Consider the following 22011-nt stretch of genomic DNA (forward strand, 5'->3'; position numbering starts at 1 on the left):
GTTGCAGTACGAGGTGCACTGGGTTGCCGTCTCGTAGTACTACCACATCTACCTGCACCAAAAGGTGACCAAAACTCAAGCGCAGAAGCAACGACTTACCTTGAACAGGGAGCAGTTCATGATGGTAACTATTACTAACTTTTCATTGTTTCAAGCAGTCATCTATATGTTTCGTGCTCACATGTCATGCTTCCAAAATTTGCATAGGTTGTTCCTCGTTGGTGCTATGGAAGGCATGACGGATGGGCGAGTTTGGTGGATAGGTGGCTCGGCGACGATGCAGAGTTTGCTGCCAAGAGCATCAAGGCCCGGGCTAACCGTGGAAACGACGGGACACACGGCCAAGGAAACAGGAACCGCTAGGGCTTCAAGGCCATGAAGGTATATCTATGTGCATGATGCATTTTTGTTCTTCTTTACCGTCATGTTCTTATGTATGGCTAACTTTTGTTTGACGTTGTAGGAGGACAAGTTGAAGAGGCCGCTCTCAGACATTGAGTCGTGGAAGTTGGCCCACGAGCGGAGTCATCCCAAGGAGGGCGAGAGCCAGTACTACGGCAAGACCAAGGAGCACCTGGGGTCTTACACTCAGCACTATCAGAAGTTGCATCCGGATGTTCCTGTTGCTGAGGTCGCCCAGTCTCAGATCGACGACACGGCGGTGGTGGCCATCCAAGGGAAGTCACATGGCCGGTATCCGTGTTTCGATGGCTTGATCACTCCTTCGATCTCGTACACACGGCTTCGGGCTACCAACCCGAGCCAGTTAGAGAGTACGGGGCATTCACAGACTCCCTTAGCTCGCCAGTATGCTGTAAGTACTTCCCCTTTATCTTTTTCTCTCTAGCATTCTCAGTTTATTTTCAGCATTTCTCACTTAGAAACAACCTAAATTATGTAGGCATATAAGGAGTTTATCGAGGCATAGGAATCTCGAGGTGCGGGAGTACTTGAAACGAGTGAAGGCAAATGATGATTACAACCGTCAGATGATGATGGTTAGTTTTGCCCTCTTAAAACCAAGCTAAATTTTTGCACTTTCATTTCTTCTGATCTTCTAGTTTGCTTGTTTAACTAACATCCAGGCTATGTTGGCGTCTTGGAGTAACCGCACGGATCCACCACAAATGTGACCCCCACCACCACCTGCGGGAGAATCCCCACACGTGCCCACGTTCGATGAATGGGTGGCACTAGGCAGTGATAGTCCGGTTAGTACATTTGCCTAACTACTGGCAAACTAGTTCTCGTTCATTCAACACTATCATATCATATTTACCGTTAGAATCTTTTCTGAAACATGTAGGGGACCGGTGGCTCGACTCCTGCTCCGTCGACCCAGTCACTCCGATCTGGCAGAGTGATGGTGGTCGCGGTGGCGGTTTTGGCGGAGGTGGTCTTGGCGGTGGTGGTTTTGGCGGAGGTGGTCTTGGTGGTGGTGGTTTTGGCGGAGGTGGTTTTGGCGGAGGTGGTCTTGCTTGATGTCGATGATGATTCCGTGCATGTGGCCATCGTGCCATGCCTTTCATGTTCCTACTTTTATGATGTTCCATGTCTTGCACTACTTTTATGTTCATGAACTTCCGCCGGTGATGATCTTTAGATGATGAACTTGAGTATGTTTAGATGATGATGATGAACTTGAGTATGTTTAGATGATGATGATGAACTTGAGTATGTTTAAATGATGAACTGTCATATTTCTGCATAATTCCATATTATTCTGCTTTGAAATGCTGTCAAATGAATTGAAAAAGAGAAAACAGGGAAAATAAAAATTAAAAAAACTATGCCTACGGCAAAGCCGTCGGCATATATAAGCCCAGGAGTTACCAGGGCTCGCCACGTGGCAGATCTATGCCTACGGCAAAGCCGTAGGTATAGATTTCCATATATGCCGACGGCTTTGCCGTAGGCATAGCACTGCCACCAGGAGCACCACGGGATGCCACGTGGCACAGGTATGCCGATGGCTAGGCCGCCGGCATAGATTTCTACCTATGCCGACGGCCGAGCCGTTAGCGTACCCCTGCCACGTGCCATTCCATGATTCGTCAGCGCTTTTGACGGCGCCGTCCGTTGCTGTCAGACAAAAAACACTGCCGACGGCTAAACTATGCCGACGGCTAACGTCCGGCCGTCGGCATAGGCCCCTATGCCGACGGCTATACTACGCCGACGGTCTGACAAGACTACGCTGACGATATCTACGCCGACGAGTCTATGCCGACGGCAGCCGTAGGCATAGATCTATGCCGACGGCAAAGGACCTATGCCGACGGCCCCTGGCCGTAGGCATAGACCGCGAGTCCGGTAGTGAGGTCAACAAACGTGAGGGCATTGGCGAGGAGGCCACAAGGTTGGCACTGGCGCAGGCACCTTGCGCCTTCTGGTTCATGTCACCAGGTAGTGGCCATGATCTAGGCCGACTCCTTGCTCTGCGTCGGCATGCACAAAGAAAAACTACAACCTTTTGTTTAGATTTTGTGTATAGGATGTGTGGATGCAAGCAAACCAATATTCTTCTGCAGTTTCTGTGTGTGATTCTAAGAATCCTAACAAAAATAGAATGATGATGTCTTGAAAACAATAGGAGGGTATGATATTATTGTCATTGTTCCACTAAAAAAATGTTGTACCATCTCATCGCCTCGCGAGGCGGGCCCCTCCTGCAATCATGGGCAGGATTCCTCGCCCGCTCCCTCTATGACACTTGGTGGCCCAGAAGCAGTTCTGCCCATGCAGCCCGCTCCCCCTGCGACACTTGGCGGCTCGCAAGCAGTCCAGCCCATGCATGATGCTGCCCACGTACCGGACGTTGCCCCCGCTACCCCAAGTGCCACGCAGTGTGCTATTCAAGGCTTCATCCAATCCGTCCAGCGGGACGTGGCTCCTCTCCTCCACCTGACGCCCAGGCGTCGTTGTCGTGAGATCTCGCCCAACTTCATCCCCCCCCCCCCCCCCCCCCCCCCCCCCCCCCCCCGCAGAAGCGACCGCATCGCGAAGGCAGACCGGGGCCTAGACTCGGAGATGAAGGCCAAGAGGGTTCTCCTGCTACGCCTGGGGCTGCTGAAGTAGGACGAACCAGTCGACGCCGTGGCACTTGCTCGCTACGCCAGGCTGTTCGAAGAGCCGCTTGCCCCTGGTGCCTCATGGGCCAATCTTCTCGTGGTCTCCCGAAGCTTCCATGGTCTCTTATTGACAGAAAAAAAAATCTCCAAAAAGTTTTGTGGCAATTGAACTTCATTTGATATGGATATTCTGTAAAACCAAAAATATGCAGAAAACAACAAGTGGCACTAGGTACTAAGTTAATAGGTTAGTCCCAAAAAATGATATATAATTGCTTGTAAATGTATGTAAAACATCCAAGATTGATAACATAACAGCATGGAACAATCAAAAATTATAGATACGTTGGAGACGTATCAGTCCGCATGACGTGTGATTTAGATTATCCAAAAGGCAAAATTGTTCATTTCTAGGAGATGAACAACTTTCTTGTTGACCATAGTTTGTATCCATTTTAGGTTAACTTGTACATAAGAACAAGGTAGTCAGTTTGAATCTCGCAGTCTCAATTTTTTGTTTGTATACTCCATTCACTATCTCGTCCATTATTTTCAGTGAGAGTAATAACCGTCCCAAAAATGGGTGTGCTAGTGATGCCCAAAAGCGTTGCCTAAAATTAGGCCATAATGTCGCCAAAGTTGCTGAGGGCTTTGCCCCGGGAGGAGAACGCATGGTGGCGGTTGACCGTCACAAAACATGATCTTTCGTGATGTTCCCTGTTTCATCACCGGTGTTTTTGTCACTGAATAGAGCATATTTTGTAGTGTTGCATCTGAAAGATTATTAAAAGCATAAAATACAACCTTAGTTTTCTAGAGCGCAAGTTTACACCAGATACAAATAGTTTATACCACGCCGAGGCAAACCAATCCAAATGGCGAAGTTGAGTTTAAATACGCCGGTCTCGCTTTAGGATGGATGTCATAGTATTGTAATAAATTTATGATAACTAGATTTCAATTTTAAACCAACGCACAATTTTTCATTTGAGAAACAAGGAGTTGATCTTATTTGTACTATATTAAACCAAGTGAATCTAGACGAGCATCACAGATAATCGAATCAAGTACAATCAACAATATTTTTGGTTCTTCGATGATTCTATTATGGAACCCAACTTGCAAGTCACATTTGCTATGCCCTAGAAGTTTCAGTGAATATGGTTGCTTAATATACACTAGAAACCATTATTAAAATATGTGTTATTGTGTATATGATTTAGAAATATCCACCCTGATATGGAATAATATTAAAAAAAAGAACTCACACATACATATGCAAATATACACTATATTGTTTATGCAATATTGGAAAATTATTCAAATAGATTTTTAATAAGAAAGAGAATTTTTCATACATCATACAATTTAATTTTTGCATCATCAGAATTTCAGTGACAAACACTAGAACTATATAACAATAAATAATATAACTAATGTTTGGCAACATTGTCATGTGGCTAAGTAATAGAAAATTATATTAATTAAAATAGTAATATGCTAAACTTATTTAAAATAAGTATAAAAGCTCGGTATAAAGAGGGTTGAGAAGCACAAAAAAAACAAATCGGCATCATCTCGGTGGGGAGCACGACTTGAAACTCAAATCCCTAAGCAGCCTAAACCCTCCCCAAATCAAGCATAACCCAGATGACACGCGTAACCTCTTTTAAGGACAGACGAGAGCGACCGAAATCCAAGCCCAAATCGAAAAGACTAAACCCTAATCAAGAACTCGGAACCGCCCTAATCGGCGCCGAGCACGGTGAACCAACCCCGCGCCATGCCGGAATGCGGACAATGCCGGCCCCGAACTCCTATTCACAAAACCGGCATCAGACGCAAACGTCCAGCGAGTCGACGGGGGGAGCGAGAGGAGGGGGAGGGGGAGGAAGAACGCACGGGCGCGGTGGATGATCCGGAGGAACGGCGACGAGGCGGGGAGGAAGCCAATGACGACAGCGAGCGCGAGGCGGGGCGGGGCGGTGTGGGGCGGGGAGCAGACTCCGAGGACGACAAAGCGGTGGAGCGAAGCGCAATCCCCATTCCGTGCGGGAGAAAAACATAGGGGCAGTCAGCGAGAGTGGGGCCCACACGTCAGCCAGGAGGAAACGGCTATACAAACTCCGGACCGGTTGCGAACAACTCCAATACGAACTCCCCCTAAAAATAGTTTTTATGATGTGTTCATATAATTTAGGGAGGTTCTTATGTGTTGTGTTTAGCAAATCTGGTATACAACTTTCCCTAAAACATTTAAACTAGCATACAAAGTAAAATAATAATTATATTTGGGTCCCTCAAAATAGAAAAACAAGCTCAGAATGAAAACTACTAATGAAATAAGGTATTTGGCTCTGCTGAATGCCCCTCGAGCCGTTGTCGTCGAGCAGATAAAGGCACAGCAGGGCGAGGTGGTGCTGCGGCATGACTACACGGTCGGGGCGGCACAGCGGGCCGATGGGCGAGTAACGGCAGGCGGGGCTAGGCTGATGCCGGGTTACCGGCATCATGCCGGTGTGAAATTTGCACTGCCAAAGTTTTGAAGAAGGTTAGGAAAAACAATAGGGGAGAGAAGTTGGGGTGCTTATACAGGTCGCTATTACAGTACATCTTTTGGCCAAACTTACCTAAACCAGTTTTTTCACAAAAGAAAGGGGGGCTTATGATACCTCTATTAGAGTATTTTTACCTTTATGTGCCGCATGCGAGCTTTTCTCGTTCGTTCGAGTAGGGCCGTGCTCGGATCCGGCGCCACCTATGGCCATGGGATCGTGGCAACTGGGTGGCAAGGCTGGCGGGCTCACGACCTTTTCCTTCCTGTTGGAGACGCGTATGTGTGAGTTGTCTGCCCTTCTGCATGGTGCCGCTGTTGCAGCTCTGTCCCGTGCCGCTGGATGACCAGAGCCACCATATATCGTCGCGCCACTACCGCACATCAAGTGTTTGATCAAATGCTTGGGCAATTTAGACAGGCAAATGGTTTTTTTCTTAAGGAATAGCATTATATGCTCTCCTCCGGACCGGTTGACAACGACTCCCATAAACTCCCCATAAAAATAGTTTTACGATGCATTCATATAATTTAGAGGAGGTTCTTACGTGTTGTGTTTAGCATATCCGGTATACAACTTCCCCTAAAACCTTTAAACTAGCATACAAAGTAAATGAATACTTACATTTGGGTCCCTCAAAATAGAAAAAACAAGCTCAAAACCAAAACTACTAATGCAATTAGGACGTGTTTGGTTGCCTGCATACACCTCGACCAGACCCGCGCGGGAAGAATCTGGCCTGTTTGGTTGCATGTATACACCGTTGGGCCTGCATAGCACGGAACTTAAAGCACCTTTGGGTCTGGCTCGCTGGAAACGCTCAGATCGGCGGTTTCTCGCGAGCCAGGCCGAGCCGAGCGCAAGTGAGTGGGCCCTTGCACGAGTGGAGACAGGAGGGATGCGAGGTGATTACGTGAGATCTTCTTCAACCTCCAATAAGTTCCTATATAATCTCCTCCCTCTGATCTACACAAGGGTGCTTTGGTTCGAGGTAAGCTCTAGACGAAAAAGATGCACATCGATGATACGGTTCCACTAGATAGGGAGCGCGCCTTGGCGCGAGGGTGCCGGTCCCAACATTTTGGTCAAGCAGTTGGAAGCGATGCCATCCAAACATAGATAGTGGTAGGGCCTTTGTCTTTGTTATTAATCAAAGAACATGTACTGTGCTTTTAGATGATCATCAATGAAAACTCCTACTTCCTCTTTCCATGTTCCAAGGAGAAGCTAATGCAGCTTGTAGTGACGGATACTTGAAAGCAAAGGATATGTAGCATCCTCGGGCTTCATTTTCCTAAGGATACTATGAAACCTCTAAAAAATCGTTACAATGGGCTAATATACCTAGGAAAGCTATACAACAGAAATGATGAAGTGGTGTGTTCTTAACGAAAATAGGAACATATTTTTAGAGAACAAATATATATCAATCTATTTAATACATGTAATAGCAACTCCTTGTGTACACAATGAGTAAGGAATGCATTCCAGTCACTTTCAATATAAGGAAACGGAAAGTAGCAGTTCTGATAATTGACAGCAACATGTAACCATAAGTTAGCTCATCACAAATGAAAGAAATGATTAGAGCTCCAAGGACCAATATGTAGCTTTGTTGTCCCAGTTATAAAATATAATAATATCCGCTTCACGGGTACATGAATAATTTCTCTTATAGTGTGAAATAAACCTCAACACAATTAGTATGCTATGGATCCCTTTATGGATATACTAATAAAACTCTAAAAAAGGATAAATCACCTCATATAATCCTGACTTACTTGCAAACAATCTATACTTATCTATTTATGGTCTTCATAATACAGTCAAGCTCTTGCTTTCCTGAATCAGAAACAACAGTCACAACAGTCGGGCAGGACCACCACATGCACCAAAAAAGGTTAAACATGTTGGAAATATGCCCTAGAGGCAATAATAAATTGGTTATTATTATATTTCCTCGTTCAAGATTCGTTTATTATCCATGCTAGAATTGTATTGATAGGAAACTCAGATACATGTGTGGATACATAGACAACACCATGTCCCTAGTAAGCCTCTAGTTGACTAGCTCGTTGATCAATAGATGGTTACGGTTTCCTGACCATGGGCATTGGATGTCGTTGATAACGGGATCACATCATTGGGAAATGATGTGGACAAGACCCAATCCTAAGCCTAGCACAAAGATCGTGTAGTTCGTATGCTAAAGCTTTTCTAATGTCAAGTATCATTTCCTTAGACCATGAGATTGTGCAACTCCCGGATACCGTAGGAGTGCTTTGGGTGTGCCAAACTTCACAACGTAACTGGGTGGCTATAAAGGTACACTACAGGTATCTCCGAAAGTGTTTGTTGGGTTGGCACAAATCGAGACTGGGATTTGTCACTCCGTGTAAACGGAGAGGTATCTCTGGGCCCACTCGGTAGGACATCATCATAATGTGCACAATGTGACCAAGGAGTTGATCACGGGATGATGTGTTACGGAACGAGTAAAGAGACTTGCCGGTAACGAAATTGAACAAGGTATCGGGATACCGACGATCGAATCTCGGGCAAGTATCGTACCGATAGACAAAGGGAATTGTATACGGGATTGATTAAGTCCTTGACATCGTGGTTCATCAGATGAGATCATCGTGGAGCATGTGGGAGCCAACATGGGTATCCAGATCCCGCTGTTGGTTATTGACCGGAGAGTTGTCTCGGCCATGTCTGCATGACTCCCGAACCCGTAGGGTCTACACACTTAAGGTTCGATGACGCTAGGGTTATAGGGAAAGTATGTACGCGGTTACCGAATGTTGTTCGGAGTCCCGGATGAGATCCCGAACGTCACGAGGAGTTCCGAAATGGTCCGGAGGTAAATATTGATATATAGGAAGTATGGTTTTGGCCACCGGAAGTGTTCCGGGCATCACCGGTAGTGTACCAGGACCACCGGAGGGGTCCGGGGGTCCACCAGGTGGGGCCACCAGCCCCGGAGGCATACATGGGCCAATAGTGGGAAGGGACCAGCCCCTAGGTGGGCTGGGGCGCCTCCCCACCAAGGCCCATGCGCCTGGAGAGAAGAGGGGGCAAACCCTAAGGGCAGATGGGCCCTAAGGCCCATGCCTGGTGCGCCTGCCTCTCCCCCCACTTGGCCGCCACCCCAGATGGGGATGGGGGCTGCCGCCACCCCTAGGGTGGAAACCCTAGGTGGGGGCGCAGCCCTCCCTCTCCCCCTATATATAGTGGAGGCAAAGGGGCATCCCAACACATGAGGTCCTTCTCCTGTTGGCGCAGCCCTACCCCTCTTCCTCCTCGTCTCTCGTAGCGCTTGGCGAAGCCCTGCTGGAGTCCCACGCTCCTCCACCACCACCACGCCGTCGTGCTGCTGCTAGATGGAGACTTCCCCAACCTCTCCTTCTCCCTTTGCTGGATCAAGGCGTAGGAGACGTCATCGGGCTGTACGTGTGTTGAACGCGGAGGTGCCGTCCATTCGGCACCAGGATCATCGGTGATTTGGATCACGACGAGTACGACTCCATCAACCCCGTTCACTTGAACGCTTCCGCTTAGCGATCTACAAGGGTATGTAGATGCACTCTCCTTCCCTTCGTTGCTAGATTACTCCATAGATTGATCTTGATGATGCGTAGAAAATTTTAAAATTCTGCTACGATCCCCAACAGTGGCATCATGAGCTAGGTCTATGCGTAGTTTCTATGCACGAGTAGAACACAAAGCAGTTGTGGGCGTCGATATTGTCAATTTACTTGCCGTTACTAATCTTATCTTGATTCGGCGGCATCGTGGGATGAAGCGGCCCGGACCGACCTTACACGTACTCTTACGTGAGACTGGTTCCACCGACTGACATGCACTAGTTGCATAAGGTGGCTAGCGGGTTTCTGTCTCTCCCACTTTAGTCGGACCGGATTCGATGAAAAGGGTCCTTATGAAGGGTAAATAGAAATTGGCATATCACGTTGTGGTTTTGGCGTAGGTAAGAAACGTTCGTGCTAGAAACCTATAGCAGCCACGTAAAAACATGCAACAATAATTAGAGGACGTCTAACTTGTTTTTGCAGCATATGCCTTGTGATGTGATATGGCCAAAAGGATGTGATGAATGATATATGTGATGTATGAGATTGATCATGTTCTTGTAATAGGAATCACGACTTGCATGTCGATGAGTATGACAACCGGCAGGAGCCATAGGAGTTGTCTTAATTTATTTATGACCTGCATGTCAACAAAAACGTCATGTAATTACTTTACTTTATTGCTAAAGCGTTAGCCATAGTAGTAGAAGTAATGGATGACGAGACAACTTCAAGAAGACACGATGATGGAGATCATGGTGCCATGCCGGTGACAACGATGATCATGGAGCCCCGAAGATGGAGATCAAAAGGAGCAAAATGATATTGGCCATATCATGTCACTATTTGATTGCATGTGATGTTTATCATGTTTTACATCTTATTTGCTTAGAACGACGGTAGCTTAAATAAGATGATCCCTCGCAATAATTTCAAGAAAGTGTTCCCCCTAACTGTGCACCGTTGCGAAGGTTCGTTGTTTTGAAGCACCACGTGATGATTGGGTGTGATAGATTCTAACGTTCGAATACAAAGGGTGTAAGCCAGATTTACACACGCAATACACTTAGGTTGACTTGACGAGTCTAGCATGTACAGACATGGCCTCGGAACACGGAAGACCGAAAGGTCGAGCATGAGTCGTATAGAAGATACGATCAACATGAAGATGTTCACCGGTGTTGACTAGTCCGTCTCACGTGATGATCGGACACGGCCTAGTTGACTCGGATCATGTTTCACTTAGATGACTAGAGGGATGTCTATCTGAGTGGGAGTTCATTAAATAATTTGATTAGATGAACTCAATTATCATGAACATAGTCTAAATTGTCTTTGCAAATATGTTGTAGATAAATAGCTCACGTCGTAGCTCCCTATTTCAATACGTTCCTAGAGAAAGATTAAGTTGAAAGATATTGTAAGCAATGATGTGGACTAGATCCATAGTCCGAGGAGTGTCCTCACTGCTACACAGAAGGCTTACATCTTTGATGCACCACTCGATGTGCAAACCCCTACAACATCGTCTATGGATGTTGTGAACACCTGACAGACACATTCTGATGACTACCTGATAGTTTAGTGCACCATACTTTACGGCTTAGAATCGGGATTCCAATGACGTTTTGAACACCATAGAACATATGAGATGTTCCAAGAGCTGAAATTGGGATTTCAGGCTCATGCCCATGTTGAGAGGTGTGAGACCTCTGACAAGTTCTTTTGCCAACAAGATGGAGGAGAATAGCTCAGCTAGTCAGCATGTGCTCAGAATGTCTGGGTGCTACAATCACTTAAATCAAGTGGGAGTTAAACTTCCAGATAAGATAGTGATTGATAGAGTTCTTTAGCCACTATCACTAAGCTACTAGATCTTCGTGATGAACTATGACATGCAAGGGATGGAGTTGTTCCTGGAGCGGTTCGCGGTGCTTAAGACCGCAAAAGGTAGAAATCAAGAAGGAGCATCAAGTGTTGATGGTTTAACAAGACCACTGGTTTCAAGAAGGGCAAGGGCTAGAAGGGAAACTTCATGGATGGCAAACCAGTTGCCGCTCCAGTGAAGGAACCCAAGGTTGAACCCAAACCCGAGACTGAGTGCTTCTATTGTAAGGGGAACGGTCACTGGTAGCGGAATTACCCCAAATGCATGGTAGATAAGAAGGCTGGCAACTTCAACAAAGTATATGCGTGTTATTAATGTGTACCTCACTAGTACTCCTGGTAGCACCTAGGTATTGGATACCGGTTCAGTTACTATTATTGGTGACTTGAAGCAAAAAGCTACGGACTAAACGGAGACTGGCTAAGGGCGAGGTGACGATGTGTGTTGGAAGTGTTTCCAAAGTTAATGAGATCACCATCGCACGCTCCATCTGCCTTCGGGATTAGTATTGAACCTAGATAAATGTTATCAGGTGTCTACGTTGAGCATGAATATGATTAGATCATGTTCATTGCAATACGGTCATTCATTTAAGTTAGAGAATAATGGTTATTCTGTTTACATGAATGATACCTTTCATGGTCATGCACCCTATGTGAATGGTTCATTGAATCTCGGTCGTGGTAATACACATGTTCACGCCAAAAGATGTAGAGTTAATAATGATAGTACCACTTTCTCGTGGCACTGCCGCTTAGGTCATATTGGCGTAAGATGCATGAAGAAACTCCATGTCGATGGATGTTTGGAGTCACTTGATTTTGAATCACTTAACACATGCGAGCCATGCCTCATGGGCAGGATGACTAAGACCCCGTTTTCAGGTACAATGAAATGGGCAAGTGACTTGTTGGAAATCATGCATGCTGATGCGTGTGATCCAATGAGAATTGAAGCGTGCGGTGGATATTGCTGTTTTCTCATCTTCACTGACGATTTGGGTAGATATAGGTATATCTACTTAATGAAGCACAAGTCTGAAACGTTTGAAAAGTTCAAGCGATTTCAGAGTGAAGTTAAGAATCATCATAACAATAAGATCATGTTCCTACGATCTGATCAAAAGGGGATTTTCTGAGTTATGAGTTTGGCAATCACTTATGACATTGTGGAATTGTTTCACAGTTGAAGCCACCTGGAACACCGTAAGGTAATGGTGTGTCCGGACGTCGTAATCGAACCTTATGAGATATGGTGCGATCTATGATGTCTCTTACCGATCTACCGTTTCCATTTTGAGGTTATGCGTTAGAGACAGCTGCATTCACTTTAGATAGGAAAACATCTAAGTCCGTTGAGACGACATCGTATGAACATTGGTTTGGCAAGAAACCAAAGTTGTCGTTTCTTAATGTTTGGGGCTGCGATGCTTAAGGCTTCAGCCAGAGAAGCTCGAACCCAAAGCGGACAAACACATCTTCATAGGATACCCAAAGGTGACAGTTGGGTATACCTTCTATCTCAGATCCGAGGGCAAATTGTTTGTCGCTAAGAACGGGTCCTTTCTCGAGAAGGAGTTTCTCTTGAAAGAATTGAGTGGGAGGAAGATAGAACTTGATGAGGTTGTCGAACCTTTATTTCAACCAGAGAATGATGCAACACAGAAAGATGTTCTCTGTGGCACCTACGTCTGTTGAATAGGAAGTTAATGATAGTGATCATGAAAGCTTCGGATCAAGTTGCTATCGAACCTCATAGGTCGACAAGGATATGTACTACTCCTAAGTGGTACGGTAATCCTGTCTTAGATATCATGTTGTTAGACAACAATGAACCTACGAGCTATGGAGAAGCGATGGTGGGCCCGTATTCTGACAAATGGTTAGAAGCCATGAAATCCGAAATAGGATCCATGTATCAGAACAAAGTATGGACTTTGGTGGACTTGCCCGATGATCGGCAAGCCATTGAGATAAATGGATCTTTAAGAAGAAGACGGACGTGGGCGGTAATGTTACCGTCTACGAAGCTCGACTTGTGGGAAAGAGTCTTTTCACAAGTTCAAGGAGTTGACTACGATGAGAATTTCTCACCCGTAGCGATGCTTAAGTCCGTCGGAATCATGTTAGCATTAGCTGTATTTTTCGATTATGAAATCTAACAGATGGATGTCAAAGCAAGTTTTCTTACCAGTTTTCGTAAGAAAAAGTTGTATGTGATACAATAAAAGGTTTTGTCGATCCTAAGGATGCTAAAAGGTATGCTGGCTCCAGCGATCCTTCTATGGACTAGAGCAAGCATCTCTGAATCGGAATATTTGCTTTGATGGAGTGATTAAAGCTTTTAGGTTTATACAATGTTTGCTAGAAACTTGTATTTACAAGAAAGTGAGTGGGAGCACTACAACATTTCTGATAAGTATATGTGGATGACATATTGTTGATCCGAAATGATGTAGAATTTCTGGAAAGCATAAACGGTTGTTTGAAGAGTGATTTTCAAAGGAAGACCTAGATAAAGCTGCTTACATATTGGGCATCGGGATCTATAGAAATAGATCAAGACGCCTGATGATACTTTCAAAGAACGCACACCTTGACATGTTTTTGAAGGAGTTCAAAATAGATCAGTCAAAGAAGGGGTTCTTACCTGAGTTGTAAGGTGTGAAGTTGAGTAAGACTCAAAGCTTGACCACGCCAGAAGAAAGAGGAAGGACGAAGGTCGTCCCCTATGCTCTTGTCATAGGCTCTATACGGTATGCCATGCTGAGTACCCCACCTGATGTGTGCCTTGCCACATGTCTGGCAAGAGGGTACAAAGGTGATCTAGGACTGGATCACCAGATAGCGGTCAAAATTGTCCTTAGAGGAATAAGGAAATGTTTCTCGGTTATGGAGGTGATAAAGAGTTCGACGTAAAGAGTTACGTCGATGCAAGCTTAACACCTATCAGGATAGCTCTGAGTAGAGATACCGAATACGTATAATGGAGCAATAATTTGGAATAGCTCCAAGTGGAACGTGGTAGCAGCATCTACGATATGACATAAAGTTTTACGAAATACATAGGGATCTGAATATGGCAAGACCCGTTGACTACAACCTCTCTCACAAGCATAACATGATCAAACCTAGAACTATTTGAGTGTTTATCACATAGTGATGTGAACTAGATCATTGAGTCTAGTAGACTCTTGGATGTTGGTCACATGGCGATGTGACCTGTGAGTGTTAATCACATGGCGATGTGAACTAGATTATTGACTCTAGTGCAAGTGGGAGACTGTTGGAAATATGCCCTAGAGGCAATAATAAATTGGTTATTATTATATTTCCTCGTTCATGATAATCGTTTATTATCCATGCTAGAATTGTATTGATAGGAAACTCAGATACATGTGTGGATACATAGACAACAGCATGTCCCTAGTAAGCCTCTAGTTGACTAGCTCGTTGATCAATAGATGGTTACGGTTTCCTGACCATGGACATTGGATGTCGTTGATAATGGGATCACATCATTGGGAGAATGATGTGATGGACAAGACCCAATCCTAAGCCTAGCACAAAGATCGTCTAGTTCGTATGCTAAAGCTTTTCTAATGTCAAGTATAATTTCCTTAGACCATGAGATTGTGCAACTCCCGAATACCGTAGGAGTGCTTTGGGTGTGCCAAACGTCACAACGTAACTGGGTGGCTATAAAGGTACACTACAGGTATTTCCGAAAGTGTTTGTGGGGTTGGCACGAATCGAGACTGGGATTTGTCACTCCGTGTAAACAGAGAGGTATCTCTGGGCCCACTCGGTAGGACATCATCATAATGTGCACAATGTGACCAAGGAATTGATCACGGGATGATGTGTTACGGAACGAGTAAAGAGACTTGCCGGTAACGAGATTGAACAAGGTACCGGGATACCGACGATCGAATCTCGGTCAAGTATCGTACCGATAGACAAAGGAAATTGTATACAGGATTGATTAAGTCCTTGACATCGTGGTTCATCCGATGAGATCATCGTGGAGTATGTGGGAGCCAACATGGGTATCCAGATCCCGCTGTTTGGTTATTGACCGGAGAGTTGTCTCGGCCATGTTTGAGTCCGCTTGGCGAAGCCCTGCTAGAGTCCCGCGCTCCTCCACCACCACCACGCCGTCGTGCTGCTACTGGATTTGCTGGATCAAGGCGTAGAAGACGTCACCGGGCTGTACGTGTGTTGAACATGGAGGTGCCGTCCGTTCGGCACTAGGATTATCGATGATTTGGATCACGACGAGTACGACTCCATCAACCCAGTTCACTTGAACGCTTCCGCTTAGCGATCTACAAGGGTATGTAAATGCACTCTCCTTCCCTTCGTTGCTAGATTACTCCATAGATTGATCTTGATGATGCATAGAAAATTTTAAAATTCTGCTACGATCCCCGACGAAACACACGCACAAAGGAATAAAGAAGGCACAGGGACCAGCCAAACCCCTTAACTTGTAAACTGAAAATCTATATGTTCTCAACTGATGGTTGAGACAATCAACCAACCAACAAATATAAGATACGACAGATTTGCAGGTAAGCACAAGGAGACCATATTATTCAACAACTTGTTGATTCAAATGCAATAGCACTGTCCTTGTCAGCACATTTAAAAATTACAGAGATCTTTATCAAGGATATACATGTGCATTTCATCTCCATTACAGTTTGAACATATAAAAAGAAGAAACAATGAATATCTGTAAGAAAGGACAACAAAATTAAGTGTTAAAAGAATGGAGTGGAAAAATGAAGAGAAGATGAACTCACCAGCGGCTCCTAACAACTACTCCCTCCGTTCCTAAATACTTGTCTTTCTAGGCATTTCAACAAGTGACTACATACAAAGCAAAATGAGTGAATCTACACTCTAAATATGTCACATACATTCGTATGTAGTAGTCATTTAAAATGTCTAGAAGGACAAATATTTAGGAACGGAGGGAGTACGACACACGTTGCCATACTAACAAACACTGGCTAGTATACCTTAGGGGTGTGCATATGTTACAACCTGCTACTTAAACAATCTGAACTTGAACCTAACTTCTATTGAATGATCCAAAATGTGGTGCTGCATATACAATACCTAGTAGATACTGCTTTAACTAAAAACTAAACCTACAGGTCTCTGATGTCAGAGTAGCATGATTCAATTTGTAAATAAGAATGCGTGTGTCGCACTATTACATACAGGAAACACATGCATTCTCATTTACTATGAATATACTTGGAAGGAATAGTGTGGCCTTTCCAGAAGGAAAATACATCTCAAATACACTTCAGAACCACAGGTATTGGCATAGACACTAAACATACGTATCAAGTCCACTACAAAGCATAAGATGAAGAGGAGCAGGATAAACTTCTATGTTACAGAAATGAGTGCAAACTGCAGGCATTTATTCAATATAAAACCAAGGATACGCTGGACTTGAGGCCACAAAGCAAAACCTGAAATAAACATGAAACAAAGACATAAGAAACCATAGCAATTCTCGACACGGGTACAACTTGCAAGACTCTGGGCATGAAGGCAAAACTGGCTAGTCACATGAGAGGAAATAAAACGACATTTTTCTGCCCCAACTCCTATTTGCGATCACCTCAAATGCCAAATACACTACAGCCAAGAAAGAAAACATTAACCAGCTAGAGAATATAAACACCTGGCGGCTACGGCGATGGTTTGTCCTGCTACTGTCGGTGACCGATGGTGGATGGAGTGTGTGTTTCTCACCGTCTCCAGCGGTGTCGTGCCCAGGAGGTCGTCATAGATCACCCCCCTGCGTGCATCGAGAGGGTGCGCCTGGATCTGCCGGTCAGCAGCGGTGCCGATGAGCTCACCTTGACCCGCACCCCCCCCCCCCCCCCCCCCCCCCCCCCCCCCCTGCGCGCACTCCCCCTGTAGCAACATGAGTGGCGGCAACTGCATCCAGCTTGTCTATTTTGTCAAAATAAGAAAGCAGAAGGTCATCTGTAAGGAAATGTCCGCTCAATGGCTCGGATTAACCAAGCAACTTAATCACATCAGTCAAAAATTGTTTATGGATACAAAACGGGACATGCTACCTCGGTCACTCTTTACATGAACAATCCAACATTATCTCAAGAAAAATCTCAAAAAAAATCCTGTAGTATTAATTTCTGTAGCATGAACAAATAGCTGCAACCGGTAACTTGCAAAAAAATAGAAGTAATAGTATCACAACGAATTAAAACAAGTCATTCAACCGATAACTTGCTGGGAGTGAGTCTTTCTAGTATAACAAAGTGCAACTTACTCTTAACCAGATTAAATCAAAGAACAACAACAAACAATAAAGGTACGAGAGAGAAGAAAACTTTACTTTAAACGGCTATAAACACTGGAGCATAAATAAGCAACACCTTTAAATAAAAATAAAAAGGGTTTAGTGTTCATTGCATAGTGGGCTCAGATTCGCCTTTCCTCAATCATATAACCTACCCCGTCATCTCTTATCACCAGATCAATCTGTTTACACAATGGAGCTGCCCTGGTTATCACTCAACAAGAATGACCATCCAAGGACAGATCAACAGGTATCACAGGATCAAAAAGGATTCTAGAGACAACAGGGAGGATCCAACTTGATACCAAAAGGTGCCTTGATTGCTCAAAGGCACACTTATTCCAGCCACAGTTAATCATCATCGCCCTAGCACGAACGCCACCGCCACAGACAAAGCGAAATGGCGAGAATGCCCCCGGCGGGGCAGGCTATTTACGAGCGGTGGCATGAAACGGGAGTAACTATTCATTCCAGCAGTAACTTTTTTTATCCGACGGATGAGGTCGTTACAGGGGTCGATCCGACGGCCCAAATCCGATCAAGCCACCCGATCCGACGGCCAGGAATCCCAAACGGCTGAGGAGCTGGGAGGATGACCGGCATCCTTATTTCTCGATGGATTTCTTGATGGATCACCAGATCAATATGTTCTTATGAGGGTGAAACTGCCCTCGTTATCACTCAGCAGAAATGACCATCCAAGGACAGAGTCACTAAAATAAGAACGTGATCAAAATAGCTCAAAGAAATGAGGGGGGATCCAAATTAATACCCACAACAATTGCCTCGATTGCTCGAGAGCATGCCTATATCAGCCATAACTGATCATCGTAGCCCTAGCCATGTCCCATGCAGTAGCTGAAGCAGAGCAGGAGGAAGATGGAGCTCACTGAAGGAGGTCGTAGCCGAGGCAGTACTTAGTGGGCGCCGGGGTTGCGCCTGAACGCCGTCCAGCCGGCGAGGAACCGCTTCCTACACCGCACATCCACGCCGCTGCATCGGAGTTGCACCTTGCACCGTCCTGCCGATGAGCACGAACGCCACGGGCACCGAGGCGGCCAATGAGAGGATGAGGTGATGTAGCACATCCAGGAGCACAGAAATATGTCGTAGGTACACAACAACCTGTTTGCTTGGAGACACTGCTGCCCCTGCAACAGCAGCAGCACCAACCCACAACAACAACACCTGCAAAAGACAAAGAAGAGCGACAATCAGAAGGGTTTAAACAAATATATCTAAAAACATAGATCATAGCAGAGGTAAATAAAGCAAGAGCACCAAAAATTAACTAAATAGACCCAAGAAGCATCATAGCAGAGTACATCAAACCAACAATCAAAAGGGGATAATGGAGTGGAAGACCATAAATTAATCAGTATGTCTCAATAGTACAACATGAACCAATGGTGACAGGTGTGCTTATCATGTATTGCAGGCTAGCACATAGCAAGAGAAGAAATTTCATTTCACATATGCAACAACAATAAGAACAATTCAGGTTGGTCACCTAACGATACATCCAACTCACACAAATTATCCAGTTGCGGCACACACAATTCCTTCCTCAAGGTTTTATGCCTTTTATGTCCTAGCTAAAATTCCTGGTACAAGATAATTAGAAGGACATCACAGTTAATTTCATGTTAGTGGAAAGGAACATAACACAAGCAAACCTCATGAGAGAGATATGTCAGTTCAACTGGAATGGTGCAGCAATTAAATACCCAAACAGTGGCATGCCAGGCTAATTGGTGGTGGTTGTTGTTTTAGCAGCAGACATATACAAATCTAAGGAGGATGGAGAGCATCAAGCTTACCAGGGGCAACATGGTCGAGCAGCAAGGCTAGGTGAAGCAGCAAAGAACAACATCCCATTCTTCCTGTACAATCCAATGGCCCTTTTCTTCAAGCACATCTACAAGAGAAGAGCAGACCAAATGTGAGCGCTGGGGATTTGAGAGAGAGAGAGAGATGGGGAAGAGAAGACAGACCTTGTCGAGCTCACTGAAGAGCTGCATCCCGGGCGAGCAGAAGCACGAGAGAGAGAGAGAGTGACTTGTTTTCCATTCACGTTCCAATCAGCAGTTCTTTCACGCGGTGAAAGGGGATAAAAATTTCATTCTTCTCAGCTGGGGGTACAACCTGGGGGGCCTTGTCGATGAGCTTGTGGACGTAGTTCTAGCCGAAGCAGCGGTGGCCGGCGTCGTACACGCCGTGGATGACGCCCACGGGCTTCGTCTTGTTCACCGCCACCACGCGCACCGACTCCGACGCGCGCCCAGGCCGCGTCGCCGCCTGATGCGCGCGCAACAACACCGAACGGAGCGCCGCGGCCGCGCCCTCCACCGCTGCCACGGACGCCATCACCGGCGCTGCTGACCCGCCGCCTCCGTGGCCGCTGCGCCGTCGCCGTGGTTGGTGGAAGACGCCTAGGCATGCGGGGCCGAGTGGGGGCGTGTTGGGGGAGGAAGAACGCGGGCGTGGGAGGAGAGAGGTCCACCACTGCGTGGTCTGAGGGGCATCGGCGATGTGGGCGGGCGGCGAGGTCTGAGGGAGGAGAGGGTGGGGCGAGCGGGGGCATCCAAACGGGGCGGGGCGGGGCGGCAAGGACTGAGGGAGGGAGAGGGAAAGGAGAGGGCGAGGCGATGCGGGCGGGGCGGCGGTGATGCGGGCGGGAGAGGGAGAGGAGAGGACGGGGCGATGCGGGCGGGGCGGTGAGGACGAGGGAGGGGGCGCGAGTGCGGGCTAGGTCATCTCCACGCGGGTGGTCAAGTTTTATACAGCTGCAGGCGAAATGACGAAAATGCCCCCGGCGGGGCAGACTATTTACGAGCGGTGGCACGAAACGGGAGTAACTATTCATTCCAGCGGTAACTTTTTTTTATCCGACGGACGAGGTCGTTCCATGGGTCGATCCGACGGCCAGGAATCCCAAACGGCTGAGGAGCCGGGAGGATGACTGGAATCCTTATTTCTCGATTCAGGAGATCGGTTCGTAGTTTTGTCCGCCGTAATTTCTTAATTTCATATTACCGTTTGGAGCTATTTTGGACAAATTTTGTCAAATTTGTCGCGCACAATTGATCATTTGAAATTTTCTTTGACCAACAGCCTAATCTCGCAGTTCCTCACAATATTCGTGTTGTAAGTTTTTGGTTTTGACGATCGTAGCTTAATCTCTCTTTGAGCAGCAGTCTACTGCATTGACACCACCATGTCGAGCTCCTATGTCCTCTGCTCAAAGCCCTCCTATCCGTCCCTCTCGACGTCGAAGCCCTTTCCCTTGATCTCCTTGCCCACGTCCTACTACACCAGAGTCGTTTTCGGCGTCGCTCATCTCGGCCTATTCTCTGTCGTCCTCTTACTGCACTAACGCTGCAATGGCGCGCACACCGCTTTCTTGTGTCCTCTGCCTCCGTGCACACTGTAGTTCGCCGCGCCGCCGACGGGGTCGATCATCTTGGCCTCCTCTCTCTCGCCCTACTACACTGGAGTCATTTCCGGTGTCGATCATCTCGACCTCCTCTCTCGTCCACTGCACTGACGATACCATGACGCGGGCATTGCATTCTCCTCCTCGGTCGACTGTCTTTGCGCGAGCACCGCAACTAGTTCGCCGATGGTGTCGCTCGCATGCCGCCGACGGGGTCGCTCGTCCACGACTCCATGCTCGTCATGTCGGACACGGCGCCACGGCCACTATCCACCGCAGTCGCCATGGTCCGGCGCACACTGCACTTCTTCTCCCCCTTCCTCTACTAGCTCTTAACCCTGTGTGCTAAGTGCAAGTGCTAGCTCTTAATCATACCCCATGCGGGCAACCTAACAACGTGTAGTTGTATGCGCCGAGACAATGCAGGCAACCAAACAACATGCCAAAGTTGATCCTCTACTGTAGGCAGTCCATATGCAGGCAACCAAACAACTTGCAGATGTCATATATGAGGCTATTTTTCGAGAGCCACGCTGACTGAAGAAAGGTATGCAATGCAGGACGGCAACCAAACAAGCCCTTAGGTATTTGGCTCTGTTGAATGCCCTCAAGCCGTTGTTGTCGGGCCGATAAAGACACAGCAGGGAGAGGCGGTGCTGCTACATGGCTACGTGGTCGGAGCGGCGCAGCGGGCCGATAGGCAAGGAACGGCGGGCAGGGCTAGGTTGATGCCGTCACCGGCATCATGCCGGTGTGAAATTTGCACCGCCAAAGTTTTGAACAAGGTTAGGTAAAAGGGAAGTTGGGGTAATTATACAGGTCGCTATTACAGTACTCCCTCCATCTGGAAATACTTGTCGTAGAAATTGATACAAATAGATGTATCTAGAACTAAAATACATCTAGATACATCCATTCCTCTAACAAGTATTTCCGGACGAAGAGAGTACATCTTTTGGCCAAACTTACCTGAACCAGTTTTTTCACAAAAGAAAAGGGGGCTTATGATAGCTCTGATACAGTATTTTTATCTTTATGTGCCGCATGCGTAGGGAACTACACTGGTAGAAAAAGGGCCTATAGTCCCGGTTCGTAAGGGCCTTTAGTCCCGGTTCCG

General features: G+C 46.3%; 1 protein-coding gene across 3 annotated transcripts; it reads right to left on the bottom strand.

The window, feature by feature from the left end:
* Positions 1–17016: 17016 nt before the first annotated feature.
* Positions 17017–20111, bottom strand: LOC125542361. 3 transcript variants are annotated; one of them, XM_048705371.1, is made up of 4 exons: positions 19453–20111; positions 19279–19376; positions 18349–18646; positions 17017–17088 (listed from the first exon to the last, which is right to left on the bottom strand). In XM_048705371.1, the coding sequence occupies exons 1-3, from the start codon at positions 19477–19479 to the stop codon at positions 18376–18378; spliced, it is 396 nt and encodes a 131-aa protein (XP_048561328.1). In that variant the 5' UTR covers positions 19480–20111; the 3' UTR covers positions 17017–17088; positions 18349–18375. The 3 variants fall into 3 exon arrangements, with proteins under 3 accessions (XP_048561328.1, XP_048561329.1, XP_048561327.1); XM_048705372.1 differs by lacking the exon at positions 17017–17088 and having other exon boundaries at positions 17575–18479; positions 18584–18646; XM_048705370.1 differs by lacking the exon at positions 17017–17088 and having other exon boundaries at positions 17575–18646.
* Positions 20112–22011: the final 1900 nt, after the last annotated feature.

Source organism: Triticum urartu, chromosome 3 (assembly GCF_003073215.2).
Source record: "Triticum urartu cultivar G1812 chromosome 3, Tu2.1, whole genome shotgun sequence".
Classification (NCBI taxonomy): Eukaryota; Viridiplantae; Streptophyta; class Magnoliopsida; order Poales; family Poaceae; genus Triticum; species Triticum urartu.